Source organism: Theobroma cacao, chromosome 1 (genome assembly GCF_000208745.1).
Source record: "Theobroma cacao cultivar B97-61/B2 chromosome 1, Criollo_cocoa_genome_V2, whole genome shotgun sequence".
In the NCBI taxonomy this organism is placed as follows: domain Eukaryota; kingdom Viridiplantae; phylum Streptophyta; class Magnoliopsida; order Malvales; family Malvaceae; genus Theobroma; species Theobroma cacao.
The window spans coordinates 24,138,216-24,160,604 of record NC_030850.1 but is presented as its reverse complement, the minus strand read 5'-3'; the positions used below and the strand labels follow the sequence as shown (position 1 = coordinate 24,160,604).

The following is a 22,389-nucleotide window of genomic DNA, read 5'->3' as shown; positions in this document are numbered from 1 at the left end:
GTAACTAGGACGAGGTGTCCTTGTAGACTTGTATCCATCTTTTGGTAGGTGTCTCGGCATTCAGTAGCTGTACATTCGTCCGAGTCCCTTCGCTGAAAGTAGAGTATTATTTTGTTGTGTATAGACGAACCTAATGTAAATTGTTAAGATACATGTTGTAGACAATGTATATACACTTGTTTGGTATGCCAGTATGAGATGGCAATGTGTAGTATTATTTTGAATTCTAAGTTATGAAATATGACTTAGCGGTTATGATGGAATGATGAACACGTCAGATTAATAGGCTTGCTTGGGCTTAGTGGACTACATCCGTTGGGCCCATGCATTGATCATGGCCCAGAATTTTGGGTCGTGACACTATAAAAAAGGCCTTTTTTAGAGGTTTTAAAGTGGAGATATAGAGCAACTATTCTAGAGAAAAAAAAGCCTAAAAACAAAGCAAGAAAGCAAGAGAATTCGAGGGAGAATTAATATTCAAAAGCTTTAACTATTAGTTTTTCTCTCTACTTTGTTTTTCTTTTATTTTCTTTGACTTGGATTAATGGTTAATTTTCTTTGGATGATGTTTTTAGTTAACATTATGATCTAATTTAATTTTTCTAGGATTATGATGGAACTCAATATGTAATTCAGATTTTAAATCTCTCTTTTGCTTATTTTCAATGAAATATGAGTTGTTTATTCCAATTCTATGTTTAATGCTTTTAATTGCTTGATCACCAATTAGATTGATTTTGATATCTAAATATAACTTGATGGAGGGAGTTTAGATTATGCCATGAATGGTATAGCATGCGTTCAAATTCACTCAGTTGATTAGGTGATTTGATTTGCATATAGGATAGATATATACCTACGTGTCGCATGTAGCCAAGATTAGAGCACAAACTTAATGAATCTGTCTGCAGTTGAATTTATATAGATATATAGTATATTAATTTAGAGAGATATTTTTATGAGCAGCTTAACAGAGACTTATAAATAACTTGGCACTTTTGGTTAGCAACTTAATCCATTGAAATAAGTTTAGAGAGAGGAAGAGGATTCATATGTTTTAATTAAGATATTCTTATGAACACCTCAACAAAGACTTATAAATGACCTAGGACTTTAGGTTAGCAACTCAATCCATTAAAATCCTAAGTTTTTAATCAATTGTTTTTCGAGTAACTTTTGCCTTTCAACTATTAATTTTAATTTGTCAGTTCAATTTTGCTTTTAATTAATCTTTTAATTTTGAGTACTTGGACAAAATTAGTTTGCCATAATTTTAGTACTTAGCTTAAGTTGGTGCAATCCACTGTGGGATTCAACACTCTATTTACCTCTATATTACTTGTTGCGATATGTACACTTGCATGGAGAAATTCAATTATAGTAGTATTTACCTTTCCTTTATTTGTCTAACATTAAGGACAATGTTTGATTTAAGTTTGGGGGGAGAGCTTATTTTCTAGTGGTGGATATTCTGTGGGAATTTAGGATTTAATTTTGTTTGCATGTTTATTTAAACTTTAACTTAATTAGGATAATTTATCATTTAATTTTCATTATGATTGTTTGAAAATTTTAGGATCTAGAGTAATTAGTACCAAATTTGTTAGTGATTTCCTTATTCAATTATGAGAGTTTAGTTATCTTGTATCTTTAGCTCTTGGTGAATATGGATATTTTTTGGTTCATGCTAAATTCTTTTCTTTAGTATCATTGTTAAGATGTGATTTCCACATATATTGAGCATTATATCTTTTGCTTTAAATTATTGTCCATATCTAAAGAAGGTTTATATTGATGTGAATTTTAGATTATGTCATGAATTCTAGACTTTGCTCGATTCTCTCTCAAGATGAAATCTAGGCAATACTTAGGTAGGGAGATGATTTATGCCATCTTTAGGCCATTTGAGCCTTTCAAGCCAACCTTGTTATAGTTTATCCATTTTCTTTGTTTAACCACATAATAATTGAGCCTAGTGTTAAAATAAAATTTCCAATTTTACATCCCTCACTTCTAAGCATGTATATTGTTTCAGGAAATATATATTGAGCTAAATGCATAAGGTTAAAAAAAAGTGAATTTGTTGAAAAGAAATCACCCCACTACCTACAATACAAAGAAATAAGTTTAGAGGTGTAAAATTGTGATGAAAGAAAAACAAGAATTAAAGTTGTTGAATGAAAAGAAAAGTTCAAAGTGAAAGAATGACTGTATGTGGAGAATGAAAATAGTGCTCTATATAGGCCCTAGAATGATTATGTGCTTAAGGTCAATTGAGCCAAATTATTATCCTTTGTCCTACCTTGACCCTAGCCATACATTACAAGCTTAATAAAAAGCTATCGATCCTTGACTTAGTATTAGTCTACATTAGTGGAGAGAGAGATGAAAAGCAAACTTATAGAGTTCGAGAACTAATTTGAATTTTGCATTGGCATAAACTCATCTAGATAGCATAATATTCTTTGTAAAAAATTTCACACACACACACACAAATCCATTCAAGAATGTACTTGCAATTGAATTGAAACATGAATTTCAATGATGTTTATATTTTGCCTTGAGTTGGAGATTTATAGATATACTTTTAAGGAACTTACGGAGATCATTGATTTGGTCTATTTGTCTCTAGTTAGTTTGTTTATTTAGGCTGATTTCATCATTTAAATTGCTTTCACTTTTGTTTAGTTTTTCTTCTATGTTTTGCTCAAAGACTAGCAAAATATTCAGTTTAAGGGTGCGATAACTCTATTTTGTAGAATTATTTGGTCTTAATTTCTAATATATTTGTTAAGTTATTAAGATTTAATTTAAATATTATAAGTTTTTATCCATTTATTTTATTTTATTTTATTATATTGGGTTTAATTATGTTAAGCTCTATTTAATGTTTTATTTTAAATTTAGTTATTATTTAAGTTAAGTTTTATGTTCTTTGTAGGTGTGCTTTGAAAAGAGAGCCTATTTGGTGAAAGAGACGCATTTTAGGTGCAGACTTTAATTGTATATGTTGTGGTATTTCAAGCATATCTTTCGTTACAGAAATGCAATGGATGTAATTCTTAAACCATTGAAAATCTGAGAGGCAGAGCTAGCACATTTATGTTTATCATTTTTCCAAATTCAGCCTGGAAGGTGGTTAAAAATCATGTCAAAATTGAAGTAGTATAATAGAGTTTGAATGTGCAATATAAAGCTTCGAGCCCTACAGCCATCATCGAATCAGCTCCGTGGCACCCTAATTGAGAAAGACACCTCAAGCCATAAATGAGCCTCAGTGTTATGGCCACCAAGCACCCAATGCCGTGGTGCCCAAAGGAAAACTTTGAATAAAAATTATAAAGAAGAATTTGTGAGCTATTTAACTTCTATCTGGCCTTGGACTCGAGCTTTAGTGAATTCCCCTTTGAGAAATACAAAAAAGCAATAATTAAGCTAGGTTTTTCTCAAGAAGAATAAGCATTGAAGCTAGCAAGGAAACAAGGAAAGCAGGGTAGATAGCGAATCAAAAGCGTGATAAATATTAGAGTTCTTTCTTTTCTTGTTATCTTTATACTTTCTTGTTTAGTTTTGATGGATAAATTCCTTTTGTGGATGATGTTTACATGCATTATGTTGAACTAAGTTTTTAATCTAGAATCATAATTGAACCTAATGTGTAGTATGAGTTTTTAATATTCTTTCTTGGTTATAATTTATAATGTTTTAGTTGTTTATTTCAGTAGTGTTCTTATTGTGTCTAATTGATTTGCCACTAGTTAGATTGATTTGGAAACCTAAACGGAATTGAGAAAGAGAGTTTAAAGTAAGCCTTGGATGAAATAACATATGTTCAATATCAATTGCATGAAATGTTTGATTTGATTCATGTGTAGGGTACACATACACCTACATGTCATATGTAGCCAAGATTAGAGTCTGAACTTAATGAGTCTTTCTTAATTTCAATTTACATAGACATATAGTAAATTGGCTAAGATAGATATTTTATAAATAAACTTGACGGAGACTTATAAATAAATTAGAACTCTAGGTTAACAACTCAAGTCTATCTAGTAAGCAAAGAGAGAATAGAAGAAATTTAGATGAAACATTGAGAGGATGTTACAGTTCTAGACTTTTGATTAATCGATGCTACGTAAATTGTTACTTTTGCTTTCAATTTTAGTTTAAATTTTAGTTTCTTTATTTTTTCAGTAGTATAAAATTCAGTTGTTTGGATAAGTTAAGTTTTTTAATTTTAGTAATTAACAAAAAGACTTGGTCAATTCTCCGTGGGAACGAACTTTTCTTTCCACTATATTACTTGTTTACAATACGTGCACTTGCGTGATAAAATCGAGAACATGCACTAAATAATCATGAGAGTGTTAATATCCTTTATCCTACCTAAACCTTATCTATGCATTACAAGCTTAATGAAGATCTAATGATCCTCGACTTAGTATTAGTCTACATTAGTGGAGAAAGAGATGAAAATCAAACCTATAGATTTCTAATACTAATCCACAATTTTGCATTTGGTATAAACTCATCCAGATAAGTATGATGTTCTTTGTAAAAGATTTCACACATACAAAAATCCATTCAAGAATGGCTTGAATTTGAATTGAAACATGAACTTGAATGATGCCTATATTTTATCTTCAGTTGAAGATTTATAGATATACTTTTGAGGAAATTATGGAGATCATTGAATTGGTGCTACATGTCTCAAGTTAGTTGTTTACTTATAATTGCTTTCATCATTTAAGTTGTTTTCGCTTTAGTTTTTCTTTTATGTTTTGCTCAAGGACTAGCAATATTAAGTTTAGGGATGTAATAACTCTATGATATAGAGTTATTTGGTCTTAATTTTGGTTAATAATTTGCTATGTTCTAGAGTTTTATCTTAAATTTTTAAGCATTTTTAGCTGTTTATTTTAATTTAAGTAAATTATGCTAGGTCAATTGAATTTAGATTATTTTAGGTTAAGTTAGTGGTTGATTTGTCTAAGTATGGTTGCTCTTGATTAAATTGTTCTTTTGTAGTTGTGTTATGTTGAAGGACTTTTAATTAAAGAAGGAGAGTGCATTATAGGTGCAGACTTCCACTACATACATATGTTGTAGTATTTTGAGCATATCTCCCACAACAAAAGTCTAAATGATGTGATTCTTAGACCATTGAAAATCTGAGAGGTAGAGCTACAACTTTCAAGTTTACCACTTTACTAGTTCAGCCTTGAAATAGAAGAAAATTGTGTCAAAAGTTGAAGTAATGTAGTAGAGCCTAAAAATTCAAAGAACACATTTGGTGGCCGCGGCTTTCACCACTTCATGGCTGTTGTAAGACCCCGTATCCTTGTTTAACCATCAATAAGACCCTATCGATAAAACAAAGAGTCATTTGATATAAATTAAAGGTCGAAAAATGGGTATAGATGAGAAGAACATTTTGAAAAACAAATATTATTTTATTTTATAAATAAATAATATTAAAATATTAATTTTTTATTGATTGTCGAAATTAGTCATGAGAGAAAGTTCTATGACTAATTTAAGTGGGGGAGAAGAAGTACGAATAAATTTTGAAGATAAATAACGTAAGTGAAATCGCGAGATTTTATTAAATAGAGCTAACGCGGGTAAGTCAATATTTAAATATTACGATGATACCTCGTTGAAGAATAACTTCAATATTTTGATTGTACACGTGTAAGAGAAGGAAGATATAAGGAAATTAAAATTTTTACACATGTCGAAAGGACCAATTTTAAAATACGAAAACTTAAGGATTGTGTAGTAAATACAATGAATGAAAATTTATATGTAAATTTTGTTATTTTAAGAAAATAAAATAAATAATAATAAAAATAATAATAATAGTAAATGAATCTAAAAATGTATATATATATATAATTAGTAAAAAAAAAGGGAAAGACCAACACGGGTAGCCGCCCATATGGTAAAATAAGAAGCTAAACCAATATTTTTGTATTGAATGGGTAGGGGCCGGCCACATAGAGTGAAGGCAAAAGAAAGAGAAGAAATAATGATGATGATGGGGCCGACAAAGGATGAGAAAACGAAAGAAAGTAAAGAGAAATAAAAGATATGAAAAGGAGAGAGAAAAAAAGGAAAAATCTGAAGAGTGTCGGCCAAAGAAGAAGAAGAAAGAAAGAGAAAAAAAAAAGAAGCCGACTTTGAGGGAGAAAGAAAGAGCTGGTACCGCCGACTGGTGAGAGAGCAGAAAATGGCAACTAGAGAGTGCCGTGTATGAGGCAAAGAAAAGGGAGAAATAATGCTGGTGAGAGAGTAGAAAAATGGCAACAAGAGGGTGAGAAAGAAAGGTTGTGTTGCTATCGGTTTGTGCAAGAAAAATGGAGGTTGTGTGCTGCCACTTAAAGGAGTAAAAAGAGAAGAGTGTTGCTGTCATTTTAAGGGGAAGAAAGAGCTGGTTTTGCTGTCAATTTTAAGGGAGAGAGAGCTAATTTTTTTTAGGAAGAAATTAGTAGCTTTGATCGCCAATTTTGAGGGAGAAAATGAAGAAACTTGTTGCTAGTGGAGAGAGGAAGAAAGAGCAGCCGATTGGTGAGTGAAAGGAGGGAGAAGAAAGAAAGAGAAGAAATGATGGAGGAGCCGGCCAAGAGAGTAAAAAAAAAGAAGGGGAAAAATGGTAAGTTAATATTATATTAAGGTTTATGGGTGGTTTAATATTGTGCATATTTTGGATGAAAAATATGCAATTTAGTTAAGGAATGTTTATTAAGCTGCTCCCCATACAAGTGTGTGATTAAGTGTATTGCAAATTGTGTTTAGAAATCGTCTCGAATATATGTATGTATAAATTATATGTAAAGTGTTTTGAAAATCAAGAAACAAGCCCTTCACACTGTTTTGCCTCAAAATTTGTGCCTTATATTGTGCAGTATGCATTCATGGTTATATTGCTTATTCACCATGCGAATTATTGTTTTGAAATTCATCCGTAAATATATTTTGAGAAAACAATATATTTTATCATACCCTATGTTGAATGCTTTGGAAATAATTTTGAAACGAGAGTTCAAGGAAATAAATTGATTTTTAAAATAGTTTTATAAACTGAGAGCATCGAGAGTAGGTCGAATGTCACATCGATTAAGTGTGACCCTCGTGCACGAGTGAGCTTTAGCTAGAGAACCATTGGGTCACCGATGGGCAGTTAGGCATGGTTGGGGCCACAGCCTGTGATATATGTATGTGTGCCTAGGCCACCAGATGATTACGCGGTTGCGACCGCTTGTTATCTCCGATGTCGACCAACATCGTTGAGATCGCCATGGCATATGGGAATTCGATGGAAGCGATGCTCCCGGATGTTATTATGTGGTAGCAGGACCACGAGTTTATTTTCATTCCCTACTCGAGAGTGGCATCTCTGGGTTTTAAAACTCATATTTCTTTGCATGGTGAAAACGAAATTTAATGATTTTTCTGCAGCTCCCTTATTTTTACGGTGAAATGAATTTTAAATCCTCGAGTGCGAGGTGATTTGTGATTTATGTATGAGTTTGATTAACTTTCGATTTCATGGGAGCTTGCCGAATATATTGATTTGATTTGAGTAAATTGTCAATTGATCTTGACGGCAAAATTTTCTTTATGTAAAATTGTTTTAATTCAATATTTCAAATGATTGTCTTGAATAAGGTTATCAATCTATTTTGTAGCAAAAATTTTATCTGCCTTGGTTGATTGACCAATTGAAGTGTTTATAATGAGTAAGAAATCCTCGATTTTTCATATAAAGCACAAAACCCCCGTTTGAAATATATTGTTTTTATAATCTTACATTTTTATATGCAACTGATCTGCTGTTTACTTGTTTCCCATCTATCCTCTACTCACAGAGCCGATGATCACTGAGTTTGTGAGACTCACACCCCTCTTTTTCCCTTTTTTACAAACAGAGATCGGCCTAACGTGTAATCATCGGCATGTATGGTCCACCACAAATAGGTAAATCCATCTTATAGCATTATATCCTGAGTTGCTCTGTTGTTAGAGGTCGAGTCATAGCACTTTATCTATTAAGTTGTAAACGGATATTGATTTTGTTATAAGTAAATAATTGAAGAATGTGAATTTCGATGTATATTCTTGTGATTGAATGGTTTAGAGTTTGAATCGATTATTATGTTTATGGTTTAAATCATGGTATGAGAGTATATTGCTTTTAGTATCAATATGGAATGGGATCATATATAGTGAACTAACGGGCATTGTGAGTAAGGCTTTTTCGAGACTTAACGGGTCTTTCCTAGAGGTCTCGGACTCCAGTAGCGACCAAGGAGGGGTTGTTACAAATGTGGTATCATAACACTAAGTTTAGTCGAGTCCTAGGGATTTCTGTGTCAGTCAGCGGAGTTGTCAGAGTTATTGTAGAGTCTTGTTTATGGTTTGTGACTGTAGCACAAGTCATAGACAGGAGGCTATATAAACTCTTATTCTTAGTAACCTACCTTTCTTTTGCTATCATCATGTAAAGGGCAAAAATGTTGCAGTTGTACGGGTTTGAGATGTCACCCGAGACACGAGCCGTTATTGAAAAGATATTAAAGTAAAATGCTCCTAATGAATAGGTACTGTAATGACGTATTCTTTCGACTAAGGATGGAGGAAAGTGGAGTTGGACTAATAGGTCCGAAATAACTAATTTATTTGGTGGAGTTAACCATTGAGCCATGATTGTCAATGGGAAGAAATTTGATGACCATGGATGGTATTTGAGGTTAATATAAAGGGGCACGTGTGATAACGGTAATAAGGGGTATACCATGACCGGAACGAATAGTGATCATTGAGGTTAACTTGAGGTTTATACATTTAAGTATTAAAGGAGGTGTAAACTGGTATTCATGTGCACAGAGGTAAGTGCAATGTGTTGATTACGCTTGCCCTATCCATATATAAATTGCGTTGGACTTTTGAAATATTTTATAAGAGTATATGTGCTAAATATGTGTATAGCAGCTTAGATGGTGCTGGCTTTGAATTCAATTAAGCGACAATGAGATTCAAAGGTTTGATTGAACTATGCTAAGGTATAGTTATAAGTGCATGAATTAGCTCAAAGGTGAAAATCAATGACAATTATAATTGATGTGTGGTCAAGAAGAAAAAGATTAATAAACAAATCTGCTATAAGGATGAGCTTCAATTTTACTATGCTTAACATGAAGCCAAGGAATTAAAGGATTAGTGGTGAATGTGGTAGTTTAAAGTTAAATGACTTAAGAAAATTGATTCTAGTCTAAAGACCATATGGAGTTCTATAATTGAGATTGATTTATGAATTGCTTGAAAGATCAATTTAAAAGTCTATTTGGTCCAAAGTGTGACCTATGATACAAGTAATCAATCTTGAATGTGATCTCCCCAGAGTAAGGAATTTACAAAATGTTGATTTTTGGATAAGCTCTAAGAGGGAGCTTCTGCATCTTAAGTTTAGGAAAATTTAATTTTATGACTGCAAAGGCAAGATATAACAATTAAGTGAATTGTCCATCCTATAGATGTAATTGATTAAGGATTTGTGAGTAAAGTTAAGATCGCAACGCGAGGTTATGTACACTTTGATATTATGTACCTAAGAGTTATTTGGAGACCATTGCTTAATCAAGTTGCACTGCCACAATACCAACTATCCAGCGCCATGGCATTAGAACCATCTCCTGCATTAGACACATGAGCAAGGTGTGGAAAGTATGAAAAATGAATATAAAGTTAAATTCGAGTTGTTGACCTTGGTATTGAACGTTGTTATGTGGGGATTTAATCGATTAGGAGAACGATACATGAATTGAAAGCTTTCCTTATTGATTTATATATCATGGTATGTAAGAAAAGGGGAGTTGGAAAGTTACTAAGATATTATGCAATGTGATGAATTAAGAGGAATATTGAGTGGACTAAAGATGCACTCAAAGTTATAAAGAAACGCCAATGCCAATTGAGAAAATTGTGAATGAAGGGAATTTGAAGTTGGCATAAGAACATAATGAACTTCTAGTATCATTGGGACGATCTACAATTTTATTATGATATAGTCGAAGAAAAGAGATTAGTAATAAGACAAGGTCAATTATGTGGTGTACTAGAAACCTAAGAACGTAAATAGAGGTATGAATGGATGAGGACACATCCAAATATCTTATAGGATAAGTGTATGCTTTGAAACTGAACGTGTTTAAGGGATTAATGAATACGTGAGTAACTAAGTGTTGGAAATGCACAGAATTTGAAAAGAATACATTAAACTACGAGTGTTAAAAAAAAAAAGAAAGAAAGAATAATATGATCGAGATGTAGAAGTAAAGGAAGTGTTATTTCATAGTTATGCTAAACTTTTTATGTGGCGATAAAGCCACGAATGGAAAATAAATGATGATAGTATTATAATGCAAGTATTTGGAGGGGTTGATTTAGAAGATGAAATTTAACTTTGTTAGTAATGATGTCGTGCTTTGAGACATGAAGGAATTGAACTAATGAAAAGAAATTGATGGTGAATGAAAGAACTTCAATCAAAGTCAATGGTTGGCAAGTGAGTTGCCTTCTTGCATGATGTAAATCTCATTGGCTTAAGAATGAGGTTGAAGTATGAATCGTAAGACGTGCATGTTACAGAAAAACTAAAAAGAATTAAATCGCCTAGAAGCAAAGTAAATATGACGTATGTGAGAACAATTGAAGGCTTGAACTTCCCCCAATGTTGAAAATATGCACAGGAATGAAAATGGTGTGTTTATAGTGTTTTGACTTATGTAGTAGTATATGGGACCAAGATGACTGAATGTCGAAAAGTTTAGCACGAAATGAAATAAATATATATAATGATTGGACATTTATAAGTAACCATGATTGTGATCGAAATTGGCAAGATTGAAATGGAAATATGTTCAAAAATTAATAATGGAGTTCAAAGCATACTTGTATGATGGTGATAATAGAAGATAATTATGAAGAGTATCGTGGTTTTGATTTTTAAGATGATAAGGGACCTATGTAACGTGTTTTAGTTGAAACAAAAATAAATGAGGCGGAAAGATTAAAATCCCTATGAAGAAGGAAGTGAAGTACGATTGTAAAGTGACATCAGTAACCTGATGCTGACGTGAATTTGGGGACGAATTCTAATTAAGTGGGGGAGATTGTAACACCCCGTATCCTCGTTTAGCCATCAATAAGACCCTATCGATAAAATGAAAAGTCACTTGATGTAAATTAAAGGTCGAAAAACGGGTATGGGTGAGAAAAACATTTTGGAAAAAATATTATTTTATTTTATAAATAAATAATATTAAAATATTAATATTTTATTGGTTGTTGAAATTAGTCATGAGAGAAAGTTCTATGATTAATTTAAGTGGGGGGAAAAAAGTACGAATAAATTTTGAAGATAAATAACGTAAGTGAAACCATGAGATTTTATTAAATAGAGCTAACGCGGGTAAGTCAATATTTAAATACTACGGTGATACCGCGTTGAAGAATAACTTCGATATTTTGGTTGTACACGTGTAAGAGAAGGAAGATAGAAGGAAATTAGAATTTTTACATATGTCGGAAGGACTAATTCTAAAATACGAAAACTTAAGGATTGTGTAGCAAATATAATGAATGAAAATTTATATATAAATTTTATTATTTTAAGAAAATAAAATAAATAATAATAATAGTAAATGAATATAACAATGTATATATATATAATTGTAAAAAAAAAAAAAGGGAAAGACCAACATGGGCAGTCGCCCATGTGGTCAAATAAGAAGCTAAACCAATATTTTTATGTTGAATGGGTAGGGGCCAGCGACATAGAGTGAAGGCAAAAGAAAGATAAGAAATAATGATGATGATGGGGCCAGCAAAGGATGAGAAAAAGAAGGAAAGTAAAGAGAAATAAAAGAGTTGAAAAGGAGAGAGAAAAGGGAAGGAAAAATCTGGAGAGTGTCGGCCAAATAAGAAGAAGAAAAAAGAAGAAGAAAGAAAGAGAAAAAAAAAGAAGCCAGCTTTGAGGGAGAAAGAAAGAGCTGGTACCACCGGTTGGTAAGAGAGCAGAAAATGGCAGTTGGAGAATGCCATGTATGAGGCAAAGAAAAGGCAGAAAGAGTGCTGTGAGAGAGTAGAAAAATGGCAACAAAATGGTGAGAAAGAGAGGTTGTGTTGCTGCCGGTTTGTGCAGGAAAAATGGAGGTTGTGTGCTGCCACTTAGAGGAGTAAAAAGAGGAGAGTTTTGCTGTCATTTTAAGGGGAAACAAGAGCTGGTTTTGCTGCCAATTTTAAGGGAGAGAAATAGCTGATTTTTTTAAGAAGAAATCAACAGCTTTTACTGCCAATTTTGGGGCAAAAAGGAAGAAACTTGTTGCTGGTGGAGAGAGGAAGAAAGAGTAGTTGGTTAGTGACTGAAAGGAGGGAAAAGAAAGAATGAGCAGAAATGATGGAGGGGCCGGCCAAAAGAGTTAAAAAAAAAGGAAAAAAATGGTAAGTTAATATTATATTAAAGTTTATGGGTGGTTTAATATTGTACATATTTTGGATGAAAAATATGCAATTTAGTTAAGGAATTTTTATTAAGCTGCTCCCCATACAAGTGTGTGATTAAGTATATTGGGTTTAAATTGTTGCTAGGAAAGTTTATCGTGGAAGCGTGCCAGATGAAGTACATGACTGGTAAATAGGAATAATTATACACGTGTATGAATCAATAGCAATGTAGTAATCCCGCTATTGTTAGGTGAGTAATGGGTGCGAATTTTAAAATTTTCATAAATATATACCTATACGTATGATTTATTTTAAACGTGACAATTGTGAATAGCATGTGCTGTTATCAATCTTAGGAAATTGTGGTTGCAAATTATGTTTAGAAATCATCTCAAATATATATATGTATAAATTATATGTAAAGTGTTTTAAAAATCGGGAAACAAGTCCTTCACACTGTTTTGCCTCAAATCTATGCCTTATATTGTGCAGTGTGCATTCATGGTTATATTGCTTATTCACCATGCAAATTATTATTTTGAAATTCATGTGTAAATATGTTTTGAGAAAATGATAGATTTTATCATACCCTATGTTGAATGCTTTGGAAATAATTTTGAAATGAAAGTTCAAGGAAATAAAGTGATTTTTAAAATAGTTTTATAAACCGACAGCGTTGAGAGTAGGCCGGATGTCACATCGGTTAAGTGTGACCCTCGTGCATGAGTGAGCTCTAGCTAGAGAACCATTGGGTCGTCGACGGGCAGTTAGGTGTGGTTGGGGCCACGGCCTGTGATATATGTATGTGTGGCTAGGCCATCAGATGATTACGAGGTTGCGATCGCTTGTTATCTCTGATGTCGGTCAACATCATTGAGATCACCATGGCATATGGGAATCTGATGGAAGCGATGCTCTCGGATGTTATTACGTGGTAGCGGGACCACGAGTTTATTTTCATTCCCTACTCGAAAGTGGCACTCTGGGTTTTCAAACTAATATTTCTTTGCATGGTGAAAGTGAAATTTAACGATTTTTTTGTAGCTCCCCTATTTTTACGGTGAAATGAATTTTAACTCCTCGAGTGCGAGGTGATTCGTGATTTATGTATGAGTTTGATTAACTTTCGATTTCATGGGAGCTTGCCGAATATATTGATTTGATTTGAGTAAATTGTCAATTGATCTTGACGGCGAAATTTTCTTTATGTAAAATTATTTTAATTCAATATTTCAAATGATTATCTTGAATAAGGTTATCGATCTGTTTTGTAGCGAAAATTTTATCTGCCTTGGTTGATTTGCCAATTAAAGTGTTTATAATGAGCAAGAAATCCTCGATTTTTCATATAAAGCACCAAACCCCCGTTTGAAATATATTGTTCTTATAATCTTACATTTTTATATTCAACTAAGCTAATGTTTGCTTGTTTCCCATCTATCCTCTACTCACGGAGCCGATGATCACTGAGTCTGTGAGACTCACACGCCATTTTTTTCCCCTTTTTGCAAACAAAGATCGGCCTAACGTGTAATCATCGACATGTATGGTCCACCGTAAATAGGTAAATATATCTCATAGCATTTTATCTTGAGTCGCTCCGCTGTTAGAGGTCGAGTCATAGCACTTTATTTATTAAGTTGTAAACGGATATTGATTTTGTTATAAGTAAATAATTGAAGAATGCGAATTTCGATGTATATTCTTGTGATTAAATGGTTTAGAGTTTGAATCGATTATTATGTTTATGGTTTAAATCATGGTTTGAGAGTATATTGCTTTTAGTATGAACATGGAATGGGATCATATTTAGTGAACTACGGGCATTGTGAGTAAGACTTGTTCGAGACTTAACGGGTCTTTCCCGCAGGTCTCGAATGCCGGTAGCGACCAAGGAAGGGTCATTACAGCTTTGACCCCCGACTACACCATCAGGCTTTAGACATTCAAGAGGTTCATGCCCGCAGCCCACACTTGTCCATTGCCATGGCCATTGACAAGGAAATTTTAAAAACTATATATAAGTCAAGCTTCGTGGCCGTGGCCACCTAGCACCATAGCTGCATCCCCCAACGTAGAGACAAGAATTTGAGTTGTTTTTTACTTCTATTCTCATTCAGTTTTGAAGCCTATTTAAACCACCCTTCCAAAACACGTTTAAGCAACAATTAAGCAAGGTTTTTCTGAAGAAAAAAAGGCATTGAAGCTAAAAAGAAAGCAAGGAAAGTAAGAAAAATTGCAAATCGAAGGCTTAATAAATATTAGAGTTCTTTCTTTTCTTGTTATCTTTATTCTTTCTTGTTTACTTTGATGGGTAAATTTTTTTTTTTTATGATGTTTTTAGTAGTTAAGTTGAACTAAATTCTTAATCTAGAATTGCAATTGAACCTAATGCATAGTTTGAATTTTTAATATTCTTTCTTACTTATGATTAATAGCGTTTGAGTTGTTTATTTCAATCCTATTCTTAATGCGTCTGATTGATTGGCCACCAGTTAGATTGATTTGGAAACCTAAACGTAACTGGAAGAAGGAGTTTAGAGTAAGCCATGGATGAAAGAGCTTATGTTCAATATCAATTGCATGAGATAATTGATTTGATTCGCATGTAGGGTGGGAATACACTTACATATCATATGTAGCCATTAATAGAGTCGAAGCTTAATGAATCTTTCTTGATTTCAATTTGCATAGGAATATAATAAATTGGTTAAGGAAGATATTTTTATAAAAACATCAGAAGAAACTTATAAATAAATTAGAATTGTAGGTTAACAACTCAGGCCCATCTAGTAAGTAAAGAGGGAATAGAAGAGATTTGGATGAAAAGTTGAGTGGATATTGTGGTTCTAGACTTTTGATTGATTGACTCTAGTTAAATAGTTATTTTTACTTTGAGTTTTAAATTTTAGTTTTAGTTTTTTTAATTTTCAGTAGTTTAAATTTGGTTGTTTGGATAAGATTAAATTGTTTTAATTTTAGTACTTAGCAAAAAGTTTTGGGCAATTCTCCATGGGAATGAACGTCTACTTTCTATTATATTACTTGTTAATGATATGGGCACTTGCATGGTAAATCCGACAATCCTTGTCCCTCCTTATTCAAAAGTAGTAAATAATATAGGTATATACATACACATATAGTTTTGAAAAACCTCGTTCGAAAACATTAAATTAGATTTAAAAGTTTACATTCATAAAAGATAGCATTGGAATAATGTAAGGCAAGAGTCAAATAGAGAAGCTTAGTTTATAAATATTAAAATACTTTAAAATAATATATGTACTCACCTCAAAACTAGACCTCGACCTGCACACAAACCAATCAACACTTCACTCCAATGAACTTCTTGGACTTTCAACAATACCTATAGCATTCAACTATTAACATAATAACTACATAAACTATAAATCATGTATCTTGAAGCTAAACTAATATAAACCCTAACTTAATATGGTTTAATCTAACTTTCAGAAAATCAACTTAAACACTTAAACAATTAAATCTACCTTTCTCTTACCTTAGTGAGCTAGTAGAGAGAGAAAATCAACTTGGAAGACCAAACCCAAGGAGACAAACATGTAAACTATAGAGAGATTGAAAATTAGAACTTGAAACCTAAGGTTTAAAGAGTTTGAAGGCTGAAAATCGTACCTTTGTAGTTCCAGAAAATCAAAACCAAGCTTGAATCCTTTAAAAATGGTGTTTTTTAGTGAAAGGTATTGAAAATGGCTTAGAAAGGCAAAATGAGGATTTGAGGGTTTAAAGATGCCTAAAGAGGTCAATTTTGAAGTGAAACAATTATTTGGCCCTTTTTATTTTTGTTTAAACAGTGACAAGTATCAAATTTTTTTGTCGAGCTATCAATAGTTTTGGTTCTGATTTTCAAGTAACGATAGCTTTCAATGAAGTATTAATACTTGTTCATCAAAATCCTTTTTAAAAGCCTTCTAAGTAATAACTATCGATACTTTTTTTCCAAAATATAAAAATTTACTTGAAAACGCATATTTTGACTCATCTTTCCCTATTGCTTATCAAATTAACTTAATAGTTCAAAATTTATGATTTTTCAAAGGTTAAAGTTCAAAATATTAGTTCAAACAAAGGAAATTACATGCTTACTTAAAGATTTACCATTCTATTCTTTAATTAAAAGTTGAGGTTTCACAATAGGAGTGGATTACATCTAGTTTCTAGTTTTTATCTAAAATTTTCCTAGCTTGATCTTGCATAAGAAAAATACAACAATTTTGGTTTATTGATAGAGAAGATTGAGGTTGACTTGGTGAGAAGGATGGTAGTTTGAGTACAATTTTGGGGTTGCAGGAACTACTAGAAGCTTGGCTTCTTGTGAGGAAAGAATGGTTTCTTGTGCAAGTGGCTAAGGCAAGGGTGTTTGCTGATGGCTATGGTAAGGAGTTCTATCCACGAAACCCAATAGCCACAGATGCACCACTTCCTTTTTTTTAACTTGTTTTCTTTTTTTTTATAATTAATTTTCATATAATATAAAAAAGAAATTTATAAACACATAAAAAATAAAATTAAACTAAAAAATAAGGTCCCATTGGGCTCCATGGACCTTACAAAAAATGTGGGGCTTAGTCCACTCCAAAGAAGAAAATTTAATGGGTCTTAAAAGCCAAATTTTGAAAAGAGTGTAATTAAGGCCCAAGATAAATAGGTCTAAAATGAAAATGCAATCAAGCCCAAAATGACCCAAATTATCAAGGCACAAGTTTAGTTCAAAAATTATGCACAAGATAAATAAAAGTCATAATATCTAAAATTATCTAAAAAAGTCTCTAAACTATTCAAATAAATCATTATTCTTTTATTGCATTCACTCAAGCTCCTACACTTTTATTTTGAACCAAGTAAGCTTTTATATTTTTATTTTAAGTAAAATGAGCATTTATGACTAATAGTTGACTTAGTCAAAATATCACTTATCATTTTATGTCATGTGATGCTGACATGACATATTGACATGTTATAATTAATGATAACATGTCATGCAGACAAGTCGTAATTGATGATGACCTATTATGCTAATGTGGCACATATCATGGTCATGTAGCATTTTTCACCCTCCATATAAAGTTACGTTAGTGCCATATGAGTATAAAATGATAAGTGGCATTTTGATTAATAACAATTAGTCAATCATTAGTCATATAGGCTTATTTGATCTAAAATAAAAGTATAAAGGTTTAATTGAAAATAATAAAAGAGTAAAAGTTTATTTAAATTTTTTTTAATAATTCAAGAGCTTTTTCGAGTAATATGTTTAAATAAATATAACAACAAATATTTTGGGACAAACTGGAATGTTTACTGAGTTCTTTAGTGATGATGAGACTTGTGCCCTTAAAACCTTTGTATTTGATTCTCGATTCTAACATAAATATCAAGTGATGACTTCAATTCTTGCTTAACATTACATAAACTCCAAGGTTGGTTAAAATTTGATCATGTAGGAATTAATGGTGATACCCATACCGCTTACGTGGGAGCATGTTAGGGAAGACTAAATCATTATAAATTACTTTGCATTGTCCATTGTCCATTTCTTTCTCTCTTTAATTTAGAAATTTTCATAATTCCTCTATTAAGAGCTTGTTTGGCCTAGTTTTTTTTGCTTAAAAACTGCTATAAAGCTCTTATGAAAAATAATAGCTTTTAAAATTAAGCTAAAAATGTTTGGTAAGCTATTTAACAAAATAAATTATATAAACTCTAATTTTGATTAAAATTACCATAAAAGGGTATTCTTGTCATCTTCAATCACCTAATAAACTAAAGCGAAACAAGTCTACTTAAGTTTATATAAAATTTTAGATGTTAAAATCAAAGAAATCTATATAAAAATAGAACAGCTCTAAAACTTGATATAGTAGTAATAATATTAGATTTTTGTTGATCTAGTAAGCAATCAGACTATGATACTTCAATTCCCTAAGAAAGAAGAGAAAAGAGGAAAAAATGTATTTGACATTAAAATCCTTTTCATGAAAAAGAGAGAAAATATTTAAATAGTACTTAAATGCAACTTTGAATTTTGGGTCTTCTTTTCTCTTAATCTTTATAAGAACAAAAAAAATCAAGTTTTGGTATTTTTTTGTTGGGTCTTTTTTTGTTCCTAGTAATCTTTTGTAAAGAGAGATCGCGATTTGCGTTGGAGAATGATGATTGGCAGGGGGAGAAAGAGGAGAGGGAGATCGATTGAGATAAAAAGGTATTTCTTGAAAAGTTGACATGTTTTTAAATGAAGAGAAAAGGGGGCTGTTCTTTGAAATTTTTCTTTAAACTCTTTTTAAAATTTTTTTTTTTGTAAAAAAATTACTTTTTTTAAGTTTTTAAGAGCTTTTGAAAATTTTGTTTAACCTAACTTCTACTTTAAGAGATGATAAACTAAAAAAAAGTTAGACCAAACAAACACTAAATATTATTCAGCTCCAACACTACTTTGCTTGGGACCAACAAATTTATGATGTGGAAATGGTACTAATTAGTAATTATCATGAGGATAACAAATAATTTATTATTATTGTTGTCATTAATGACCATATTCATTATTCAAAACCTATTAAAAATATAGATAGAGATATAGATATAGATAGATTAGTTATGATATAATTAGTGTTACATTTAATTATTTGTTTATTTTTAATCAATTATGTGACTATTTATTAATTTTTTTTCTTTTGCGTATAAATTATAGTAGTCGCCAAAAGCAAAAGTCAATTAGCAAAAGATGAAACCTAAATTGAAAAAAGAAGTTCTGTACCACAAGAGAGTTTCGAAGAAGAATAAATTGAATTTCTTGTCATGATTAATATTACGTTGGCCAAAAGTGGCTTCTCTTTCAAAGGGGTGGAAAATTAAGTAGATTACAGGTGTGCGTTCGTTTATTTATCCAATTACTGCTTAGACGCGTGCCTGATGGGGTTGGCAAGTGTTGAAAAAGGCTCTGAGAAAGTAAGTGAAGGGGGAGGATGTTTGTCCTTTGCTTTTGGTGTAACCATACATATTTTATAGTTGCAAGTATAAAAGTGCACTTGGTTAGGAAAAAAAAAAAAGAACCAGAGAAAAGGGTTTAGATATCACTATCAAAGCCATCAATAGAGTGGGTGGAAAGGGTGGCCATTAGTGTCACCACTTTATCTAATCATAACTCATCGCCAACAATTCTGATTAAGAAAAGTTCATAAATAAGAGAGACTTACCGGGTTCTGAAGAGATTGAGTTGATAGAGTTTTGGCCTTTGCTTGTTGCGTGAGGCTGAGAAAACATAAGATCTTCCATCTCTCCTCTCTGACCAAATTCTGCCATTCTTAGCAGAAACATCAAACAGTTTTCAGGGACCAACTTATTGTTTCTCCTCTCATCTTTACTTTTCGATTCCTTTCCGACATCTTCAATCCTCAATCCTTTAGCGTAAGTCCAAAAACCCGTTAAGCGAGTTTCCCGATGTCTTCAGAAGTTGCAATTCAATTCTTGCTTGTTTCTTTTTTTCCGCGCTTCCAGGAATATCGTCTGAAGCAGGACACTGGTTACTCCACAATTTCTTTTCTCCTTACAAGGTTTTGAGCCTCTATTGAATAACCCACCATTTTTGTCATTTTTCTAAGACTAAGGATAGGCGAGTAGATTAAAAACATAAATTGCTAGGAAATTTGGGTTCTGGATCTGTTCGTATTTTAATGGGTGTTTTTTTTTTTTTGGATTTGGTGGTCGTATTGTGTTATGGGATCTGTTGAATGAAATGGCAGTTATTGGGGAATTAACATTAGCCTTCAGGATGGTGGCAGTTACAGATGAGCAACAACAAGAACAGCGAGAGTGAAGAGAAGCTAAAAAGCAGAGATTTTGAGTGCCACAAGAAAATTGCAACAAATTCTGACACTCCGGAAGAGCAAAAATCTTAAGAGTAAGAACGCAGTCGTCATCACCGCCCACTAAGCCTTATCCATCAAATTACCCATTCCACGCCGCAAGAAAGAAACAAGAGAAATTCCAGGCACACATACCCATCATGTATAGCTTCAGCTTCTCCAAAATTTACAACTTCAAGAACAAGGCATAGATCCCACCCATCAGACAGTCCTACCCCAAACCATAGAATATACAAAGTATAGAGAGAGAATGGGAATGAAGAGCGTTGGAGGAGAAATAGTTCAGGTCCAAGGAGGCCACATTATTCGATCCACAGGACGCAAAGACCGCCATAGCAAGGTCTATACGGTAAAAGGTCCTAGGGATCGCAGGGTCCGGTTATCAGCCCACACCGCGATTCAATTCTATGATGTTCAAGACAGGCTGGGCTATGACAGACCCAGCAAAGCAGTAGACTGGCTCATCAAGAAAGCCAAGTCAGCTATCGACAAGCTTGCTGAGCTACCACCATGGCACCCAAATACTAACACTTGTACTGCTGTGGAAACTGATGAGCCTAATGCTGGCTCTGGTGAAATGGCTATAGCAGAGCAATCAGAATCGTCTGGCTACAATTATCAGCTTAGGCAGTTCGACGAGAACCCAAACAATGATTCTTCTTTCGGTGCACAACAACTTGGGAACGACGCCATTGCTGATACCCTGAAATCTTTCTTTCCCACAAGCACCACCGCTTCTTCAATCAATTTTCCACGCTACCCACCTGATTTAATCTCAAAAACTAGGACCCCCACCGAAGATCTCGGCCTATCTCTTCACTCATTTCAAGACCCAGGTCTAATTCACAGCCATTCTCAGGGAGGCACAAGCCATACGCCTTCAACCGGTCAGACCCTTTTTGCGGGCCCAGCTCAAGTAGGGTTTGAGACCAATTTTCAGCGAATGGTAGCTTGGAGTACGAACACCAGTGGAGAAAATACAAGGGCCAACTTTGTCTTCAACTCGCTGCCATTGGCACAGCAACAAGCATTGGTAGGCCAAGGCTTAACATTTTCTCAAAGGGGACCCCTTCAGTCCAGTTTTTTAGAATCCATTCGCACTTGCGATGATTTGCCGGTTGCTTCCCCGGACCATCATAAAACACAGGAAATTCACGAAGCATCCATATTTGGGAGCCGATTTGCATCTGATGGATTGCCAAGGTTTAGCATTCCGGCACTAATTCATGGGGAGGAGGAGCATAGTTCTGTTTCAAATAGACCATCCTCTTCTCCCAATTCTTACCGCTGATTGGAGAACCGAGCATCCCCCTTTTTCGTAGGTACTTTCTATTCTTCTTAGAATTATCTGCTTTTGTACCAGTTCTGCTTGTTTCCATGAAAACATTTTCAAGCAAATCTCCCCTTCCCCACCCCTCTTAAAAGACAAAAAAAAAAAAAAACAAAACAAAACAATTAGCAAGTAACCTTTTTCTTTTTGTTGAATTTTCTACCATCGGCCACGGTAAATGATGTCCCGGTGAATCGAAGGAGAGGCGATTCCTTTCAATTCAGTTGTTCAGCATTGGAAGTTGGAATCTTATCGGTTGAAACCTTTTTTATGGTTTAATTTGGTTTGCATTAATTCTCTGTTCGTTCGGAATTGATGTTGTATGTGTTTCTTAGGTGGCTCAACTTTTGTTTCAAGAGAACCCGAGTCCCCTTAGGCTGAATTTGGTTTAATAATATTAGAATATGGCACACCCACTCGTGGGTTGGTATTTTCTTTTAAATTTATGTTATAAGAAGAATACTAAACAATCCATAATTTATATTTTTAATATTATTATGTAATTTCATTAATTGATTAGTGTTACTTCACTTGTAACACCAAAATTAGTATTGACTCTATATATACTTAAATGGTAGATAGGACTTATGTGTTCAATTATAAACATAATTTTGGGACGGAGAAAGATAAAACAATATCAAAGAGCAT

At 33.0% G+C, this 22,389-nt stretch overlaps 1 protein-coding gene across 1 annotated transcript; it reads left to right on the top strand.

The window, feature by feature from the left end:
• Positions 19,692 to 22,187, top strand: LOC18612978 (transcription factor TCP4). The gene is made up of 2 exons (XM_007049977.2): positions 19,692 to 20,099; positions 20,289 to 22,187. The coding sequence occupies exon 2, from the start codon at positions 20,662 to 20,664 to the stop codon at positions 21,700 to 21,702; it is 1,041 nt and encodes a 346-aa protein (XP_007050039.1). The 5' UTR covers positions 19,692 to 20,099; positions 20,289 to 20,661; the 3' UTR covers positions 21,703 to 22,187.